The 9,332-nt window shown below is 34.4% G+C and overlaps 1 protein-coding gene across 1 annotated transcript; it reads right to left on the bottom strand.

The window, feature by feature from the left end:
• Nucleotides 1–906: 906 nt before the first annotated feature.
• Nucleotides 907–6,485, bottom strand: LOC121405840. The gene is made up of 4 exons (XM_041596809.1): nt 6,347–6,485; nt 3,878–3,928; nt 2,010–2,126; nt 907–1,382 (listed from the first exon to the last, which is right to left on the bottom strand). The coding sequence occupies exons 1-4, from the start codon at nt 6,404–6,406 to the stop codon at nt 1,365–1,367; spliced, it is 246 nt and encodes an 81-aa protein (XP_041452743.1). The 5' UTR covers nt 6,407–6,485; the 3' UTR covers nt 907–1,364.
• Nucleotides 6,486–9,332: the final 2,847 nt, after the last annotated feature.

Here is a 9,332-nt window from a genome sequence, read left to right as displayed (position 1 = left end):
GATGGTGATGATGATGATGATGATGATGATGATGATGATGATGATGGTAATGATGATAGTGATGGTGATCATGAAGAGATGACAAAATGATGATGAAATTGATGATACAACCACATGTAAATGCACTACAACAAAGACTAAAAGATAATGAATTAGTACAATAATAGTATTCGCAAAGATAACCACTGTACAAGTCTTTCCTTATCCAGTAATACATGTACATTCATTGAATAATGCAATAAAAGAATACAGAGTTGAACGAATTATACCTGTACCAGACTGTTCACAATACAACAATATAAACATATTACACCATTTAAACTTCAAAGACGATGTGGGCTAGATGAATCCTAACATGGCATCGTGGCGGGGCCAAAGGCTAGTACGCACATTCTTTTGGAATGACCAAAGCTACATGTATGGCAAATTTATATCCATGGGCATATTGTCTAATTGTAATTTATAGACATTATAGCACCCAGTAGTACATGTACATCAACATTTTCAAGAAAATGAAAAAAAAAACACTTTTTTATCCACATATCTCTTGCTCTTGCCAACAGATTTGGAAGGGGTTTATTGCCACGGACGTGATTTCAAAGAGCTATTAAAATCATTATAGTAAAATACAGAAATTTAAGAGAATGCAAATTTTAAAAAATCTGCAAACAGTGCATTTTTCGCCGCCTTTTGTGATTTATTGTTGCCGATTTGATGTAAATACTTTGCAGTAGCTTGTAACAAGAATCAAAGAAAAATCATTGTACTTGTTTCCATGTAATGCTCCCCGAATCACTATGGTAAAAAGCCACTATTTGCAAAGGGTCATGAAAGGGTCGTAATCTCAAATCAGCCCCCCCCCCCTTTTTTACTGTATGCTAGCCTGTCAAGCCCAAAACTTGCAACGTGAACAATGCCAATAATGAGCATGCGAACAAATACATGTAAAAGTAATTCTGATTTTTTTTTCCATAGCTTCTTATTCAATATCTCATTACATGGCCTAATTATCAGTACTTATCGACATCTTACATTGTTGATAATAGGTTATTGAAATGAATACATGTATTGTGTGACACTATGACTAGGTAGAAACGCATTCATGTATGCCAATCATGTTTGAGATTCCATGGCAGAACATGTACATGTATGTATATTTGCTCAGAAAATATCACCACCTTAATAGTTCATCCTGAAACATGGAATTTTCCCGGAGATCATTCATAGACGAGTGCACGAGTAGCTCCATTGCGATGCATGTCTTTTTATTCCTTTAGCAATATTACCATACCAGCTTGTATTTGCAGCTTGCTTTGTGAATGGCTTCCGCGAGCAGTTAGAATTCAGGGTAGGTTGAAGTTCTGCTACGATGAAACTTGCCACTGAGTAAAGAAAGGATATAATTTAAAATACAATCCATGAAAATTTATTTCAATTATTATTATTATTTGTTTTTGTTTATTTCTTTTTTTCTTATTTATTCATTTTTATTTTTATTTTTTTAGATATATATTTTTTTTTCTTGGGGGATATGCTAAGGAGTTATTAATGTACCTGATATGTATGAATATTGGGTGTCTTACCAGTTGAGTCAACACAGCTGTGGTCTTCAACATATTTTCTAAACAGCGGTTTCATTGGTTCCACGGCACAAGAACAATGGATTATGAAGGTTTCTTGTATTATTGCATTCCATCTAAGCACCAATTTATAGCCGTTTGCCAAAAACGTGCATTTATAATTGGGCTTTTCTTTATAGTGTATGCGATGAAATATGCATAAATCTGCATAGATTGCTGTATTTCTACTATGGTACAGTCAGAATAAAGGGGGGTGTTTCACATAGATTTAACTTAGAGTCACACACTCGCACTTAAATGCTGACGCATACACGACATGAAACACATAATCTTATTGGTCAATTATACCGCATGCAACTAGACATTTACATGTAAGTGCGACACTAAGTCATACTTTGTGAAACAGCCCCCAGGTCTACGAATACATACCTTTAACCCTCCTTGCCCCCCTGTATCCTCAACTCTGGCTGCTTTCCTTTCAGCTTCTTCTTTCTGCTGTAATTTCCTCTTCACTCCTTCTGGGTCCTTTAGTCCTCTGCTCTCTTGCTATAGGGTTAAACAGTTTAAAGAACATATGAACCAGGAGCCATCTCAAGTCCTCAACTACTCACATCTGGTCAGGTTCCTAACCCATAATGCATCATTCTCAGCAGTGTAGTCTTGTAAAATACACTGTAAACCCAATTAAATGGCAACCCACTACCGTAATTCGCTACTCGTAACATTCATAGTGCAATCATTATGTTACCAAGTAGCTAAAAAAATCCTTTAAGGAAATGTTAGGTTCTCTATATGAAATTATAGGCAACCTATTTGCTGAATTATCAATAATTATATTATTTGAAAGGTAGTTTTTAAGACGAGCTACATGTACTGTATGCACACCATCAGTAACAGACCACGCACAGCTCACTTCTCCTTTAAAACCAGCCTTTAGCTTTGGTAAAGCATCATTAACTTTAAACATTAATAGAAATAAGTAAAAGTCCCTGAATGCATTCTTTTTAATACCCATTTGGTCTAACTGATCTATTAAGACTATACTATTCTGTCTAGTTTCCTATTTTTAGGCTATACCCATTCTGCCTAACACCATCTTGGTCTAACATCAGTCTCATGATCCACATTTCAATTAGTGCAAAACGATAAGAAGACAAAAGTAGAAATACAAGTAGGTCCAGAGTCCCGTTTCTCAAAACTTGTCATACAAATTGGCAACGACATTTAAAAGTTACTAAAATCCTTCAATCTGTTTGGCTGAAGATAAATTTGTTATAGAAATTGTGCATTTGTTATTGTAATAAAACTTTATTAATACATATACGTAACTACTACATGTACATGAATACATGAAATTTCAAACTTTCAATCAGGAATTTATTCCTTGAAATGCAGCGCCCGTAACAGCTGCACTGCTAAAGCCAGGGTAATTATTCTGCATATACTGTAAAGCGCTTAGAGACTTCTGACAAAGTAAGTATTAAGCACTATAAAAGCAAGTACAATTATTATTTCAAACAGGTTTGTGTTTAACCAAGAGAGGGTTGAAAAAAAAAGTGAAATAAAAAAAATCCTGAAGCTGTCTCAAAGAAGAATATCGTCCACCCTTCTGATACCCCTCCTCGGTGACACGACATCTGCTCCTGCAACATTTGCTCCGGTCTAAACATCTCTGAGGGCATAGGGTTAGATTTAGGATTGTAATAGAGGTTTTGGTTCGGAATAATGCAAGGATCTTTAGTTTTTGAGATTAGGTTTTATGTTTGGCTTTAAAGCTAAATGATAGTAGTTGTAGTAAAACACTAATTTTGTGAGAAAGTCTGTAAAACCAAGGTTAAGTACATGTATGATTATATCATCGTGGATCTAGATCTGGTACAGTTACATAAACTTAACTTTGTGAAATCTTAAAATCTAAGGTGAAATGCAATCACACTGAAGATCGCCAACACAAATAGGCACACCTAGGACAGTGTATTATTATTGCTGGAATAAAGACCCGACGGAAATGACCAAATCCGCGCTCATTTCGCTTATTTCTCAGCAATTACACAATTTCTTCCAGAGTCCTTCGGCACATATTTTTTATTCATACAAACAGACACTTGGGTGGTCATTATATTAGATTCTGTAAAAAGTCATTTTGAGATTGTTACCAGAACTGGAATTTATCTTTAACATGTAGATTTTCCATTGGAGCAAGTGTCACCGGAGCAATAGTCATGGAACCCCCTCTTCACCCCCAGGTATTTGTTTTCTTTGGCCCTCCTTCCAAGCAAATCTCTTTTTTTAATTACCTGAGTAAATCTTTTTTCAGCTGCTTCCGCTTGTTGCCTCCGTTTTGTTTCCTAAGTAAGGGGAAAAAAGATGAAAACAAATACTTCTTAAGTACTAATTATATAGAACTTGATTCTCTTGAGCAACTCATCACACATGCTGACATAAAGTTGGCAATGTTTGGACATATCTTTCAACTCTTGTCTCTTGCTTGCAAATGAAATAAATTTACTTTAGAGAGTAGAATCAAAATTAGACCTACTCTTCTTCTTCTTCCTTTGAGAAGATTGAGAACAGTCCTCTTTTTAAAAAAAGGCTCTACAGTTTTTTAGTTTTATTCTTTATTAAAAAATCACATCCGTCAAAACCGACGGCCGGCCCAACAAGGCCTATGAGTGATGACATCAAAATATATTTAACAGTCACAGACAATTACAGGAAAAATGAAATCATAAAGTACTCACAGAGTAAACTTCACATAGTAAATTAAAAATAAGAAAAAAATGGTGGATGTCAAGTATTATTTCTTGAATATATTATTTTTTGACGAACAGTGAGAATTTCATTTGCATATCTGGCTATTAAAAAATATTGGCAAAAGGTTTGAGAGAAATCCATCAAAGAATTAAAAAGTTATTGGAATTGTAATTATTTGATATATGATGTCATATGCAAGCAGCTTTTCTACTTATCATGTGGTAAAAAATCAATATGTCTTCTCAGGAAATTGAATTTTTTTTTTTGTATGGTAGTGATAGTATCACCAAACACTTTTCATTAATTGAATCATATCAAACACACTATACCTACAAAATAGAAATTTGTTAAAAATTTGCCAAAATCGTTTTCCTTTTTACAATATCAGCTTCCAATCAGACCCCTCTTCGCATATGAAATATTTTGGTCACTTAAAAATTTTATAATATTTCCGAACATGTGTTTTCTACAGGAAAAGTTGAGAAAACTACAAAATCACTAATGAGCTTTTATGACCATATTTTATTATTTTGAGATTATTTCCACTGAAAATATGTTTTTCATCATCTTTGTAACGTTACATGTATTCAAGTTCCCTTTGGAAGGATATTGGAAAGTTTTGAGCGTAAAAAAAATATTTTCCGACGCGTATTATGAACGCGTTCAAGGGGGTCGGTGTTACAATCACTCACTACACCTTCAGTATATCATTATCAATACACAAATTGTATCAAACCTGCTCCTCAAAGGACAAGTCCACCCCAACAAAAACTTGATTTGAATAAAAAGAGAAAAATTCAACAAGCATAACACTGAAAATTACATCAAAATCATATGTAAAATACAAGAGTTATGGCATTTGAATGTTTCGCTTCATTTCACAAAACAGTTATATGCACATCTTGGTCGGTATGCAAATGAGGAACTGATGACACCACTCACTCACTATTATTTTTGTATTTTATTATATGAAATATTTTCATTTTCTTGTCATTGTCATGTGAAATGAAGATTCATTCCTCCCTGAACACGTGGAATTCCATTATTTTAACACTTTGGGCTTCTACGCAAGGAGGTCCTAATCGTCAAGTTCGTAAAAATTGAAATATTGAATAATTCAAACAATAAAAAACAAAAGAAATTGTGAGTGAGTGACATCATCGACTCTCTCATTTGGATGTAACAGGCTCCTTCATATAACTATTTTGTTAAAAATAAGCGAAACTTTGAAATGTCATAACTTTCTTATTTTACATCCGATTTTGATGAAATTTTCAGCATTGTGCTTGTCTGATTTTTCTCTATTGGTTTAAATCAACATTTTTCTGAGGAAGACTTGACCTTTAAAAGAAAAAAAAGCCATCATGAACCATAACAAAAATGAAATTGATATCCGTATACTAGTATGGGGCAGCTGCTCCTTTGAAATCACAAATAAAAAAATTGTAATTCTATTTTCTGATATACTTTCTTACTCTTGATTTTCCTCAAACTTTCACCAATTTTTTTTTCTGCTATTTTTAAAAAAAAGTTTTCGTCAGGCTTTAACATTAGATCTAACTTTTATTATCACCTTGTTCATTGAATGGACTCAGCGAGGCTCAGCCTCAGTCAGGGCACTCATTCTATGAACAAGGTTATGATATGAAAAAGGTCAGGGTGAACTTCCTGTTTTAAATTTATTTATTTTTATTATTTATTTTTATAAGTACCGTAATTACATTAATACTTTACAAAGATTCATCAAATTGCATATGTTAACAAAACACAAACATTCACAATTATTCTTCATATATGATGTATGATTTTTTTAGATGCCCAAAGCAAAAATTGTATCTGCTATATAATAAGGACATCCCTCCATCCCCCCCCCCCCATACGGAACACTTTGGACGAGTGTATTGTCCCACATACTCAAAACGGCGGGTGCTGAATTATTTAGAGCGATTCAATTCCTATATTTCACTCATATAAAACATAACAATGAACAGTTGGAAAATAGGCAGACTTACCGGATCGACGTCTTCATAATCCTCCCTTGCTCCAAACAAGCATTCGTTACAAGCACCCATTGTAAAGAGACCTTTTATTATTGGCAAAAGAGTATCACTGTCTGTCAGAGAAAAATCAACAAAACAGGATGGGGTCTCCGAGAAGCGTCCAATTATGGAAGAAAAATTTGGAAGCTCGATCCAGGCCTAGGCATTGAATCACATCATGACCGGTAGGCCTATTTAACTTATTCAACGATGCATTAATAACAAAATCAGCAGGGGCGGCTAAAAAGGGAGGGAGCAGGGACAAGGGACACCTGCCCACCCCCTCAAACACAAAATCTTTTTTGTATTAGCCTTTTAAAAAAATCTTACGTCGCCTCCCCCATAAGGTTGAAACTGAAGATTTATTTTTTATTAAATGCTATGATAACCATCCCACTAAAGATTTGTTCAACTGGACAATTAGGGCTTAATAATCCAGTGTTTAAGTAATATTGTTCAAATTATTCTTCTCTTGATTCGAGTTTTTGTTATTTACTTTACTTATTAACAAATAGGCCTACGTACGTATACGTTCCTGCATGTTTACAAAAAGTGTTAAATCTGAAAATGTTCAACTTGCCGTACCGTATGTGATCGCTTTAATTGTTTAGCTAGATTTTATTCTTTTAGGTTATCTCATTTTACTTTCCTTATGCTAGCATATATTTTTAAAATTGCCTATAAATTTCTTCATTGCTCGAATTCGGACTTTTCTGAAGTAAAGGAGTAGGCCTATTTGTTCTGTGCATGCGTTGGGCCTGGACTATCCAAAGTAAAAGAGTTCAGGCGTAAATTAATTTCATCATTATCATCATCATCATCATCATCATTATCATCATCATCATCATCATCACTATCATCATCATCATCATCATTATAATCATCACTATCATCATCATCATCATCATCATTAACATTGTCATCATCATCATCATCATTATCATTATAATCATCATCATTCTAACACGAAAATTATGAAAATTAGTATACATAAGAGTCAATCAAAATGTTAATGTCAAATGATAAACGGATACTACTTTCAATTAATATTCTTTCTTCAATTTAACTGTTTATTAAATCTAAATACAAATCAATACAATACAAGGTATAGATTAGAGTAATAAGATTGTACAATGACAAGGCAAACAAACAAGAAAGTAAACAGATACACGATGCCATTACATCACCCGTGGTACAATATCCTGGAATCGGGTGGTTTCTTAATCTTGGCGACATGACAAACTTAATGAAATTACATCAGAGAGTCAATAATAAAAACGTGAACCTTTCTCTCTATATGATATATTTCTTCTTGTTTCATATACGACTAAAGCATCGAGTTTAGCTTTCAAAACTAATAGCAAATTAAAAGAGGACGAGGTTCTATCTTGGTATCAGACCCCCCCCCATACCCCCTTCCCCTCCTCCATTCCTCCACACTATATTTCTTCCACGCCCCTTTGGTGGTGATTTTTTTTTACCTGATTGCTAAGAAACCATATAGAATAGAAAACACACGACACTAATCAAATCAATATCCAACCACACCCCAACACATACCAGTCACTCAAACACTTTTTTCGACATGTTTTTTATCAAGGATTTTATTAAAATGAGTTACATTAACTCAAAGTTAATTCATTACAAGATTTGCAAGTCTCCATGTTATATAAACATGATATACAAAAATAGTTACAATAAAACTGAAGCAAAATAGTGGTGGGATGAAATGCCTATTTTTTTTAATTACTAAAACAACTAATTTTGATCCTGAATCTTATGTACGCCTAACAGTTATATGGAAATCAATATGCATAAAATGATTTGCAGAAAAAAATCGTTATTATCATTGCACGCACACACTCCACATCAACTCTCTTTCTCTCTAACAAAACACACACACACGATGGATTGGGAACGATTTTTTTAAGAGGGTGCTCTTTTGGTGAAAAAAAGTGTTTGAACCGTTCATTAAAAAGGTGATTTGGGTGATGAATTTGACAAGCGAAAAAATGAAGACAGACGAAATCGGACAAGTAAAAAAAAGTTAAATGTAAGCACAGTTTCGATAATACGTCCTACACACAACTTCACTTTAATTTGCCGAACATGACTTTTTGTGTGTTTTTACAAATCATTATACCGATGTTTTTCTTTACCTGACTGCTAAGAAAGCACGATTGCCTGCGAGCAAGCAACCAGGGGACCAACGACTTCAGGTTCTCTCCGATGGACCTGGTAATGAGGATAAATGGCTTACCAATGGGCCACTAGCGTACGAGCTTGAAGACCCTTTTGGGGGGCTTGTAAATTTTTTGTCTGGTACGTACGAAATCCTATATTTGTGGTTGAAGACCCTTTTTTGTGCTCGTCAATTTTTTGGGGGGACGAATTTGCCCCCCCCCCTGTGGAAAATCCTAGATACGCCACTGCAAAGGGCACTAGCGCACCATTTGGGAATCGAACCCGGGTCACCGGAATCCGACCCCCCCCCCCCCTCACGAGTTAATGAAACGGTTTCAAATGAGATGAAGAATTGATTGGCATTGTTATCTTCACCGGGGACGTCCTCGGTTGATGGGTAAATTAAAAAAAAAAAATAGCCCCATAAGTAGGTCATTACAAATCCCATACACAATCACACACACGCACCCAAATCGATGTTCGATCGTATATGAAATGAGCGCACAAATTAGTCACACAAAACGAATAGAACGATTAACAAGAACAAACTGCTAATAAGAGATAAATATTTCGTGAATGAAAAAAAATGCATTAGGTCTAATATGCATAAAATTATGAAAAAATCTTTCTAGAATGGGCATAAACCATAATTTTTTAAAACAAATTTCAAAAGAATGCTACATTTCAGAAGCCAAATTAAGCTATGTTATTCGATTGATTTTCTAGGCATCAAGAGAAAATAAATATTTGACAGCTCATATGTCTATTATTGCTC

This window comes from Lytechinus variegatus, chromosome 19, assembly GCF_018143015.1.
Source record: "Lytechinus variegatus isolate NC3 chromosome 19, Lvar_3.0, whole genome shotgun sequence".
Taxonomy (NCBI): domain Eukaryota; kingdom Metazoa; phylum Echinodermata; class Echinoidea; order Temnopleuroida; family Toxopneustidae; genus Lytechinus; species Lytechinus variegatus.
This window is presented reverse-complemented; position numbering and strand designations above follow the sequence as displayed.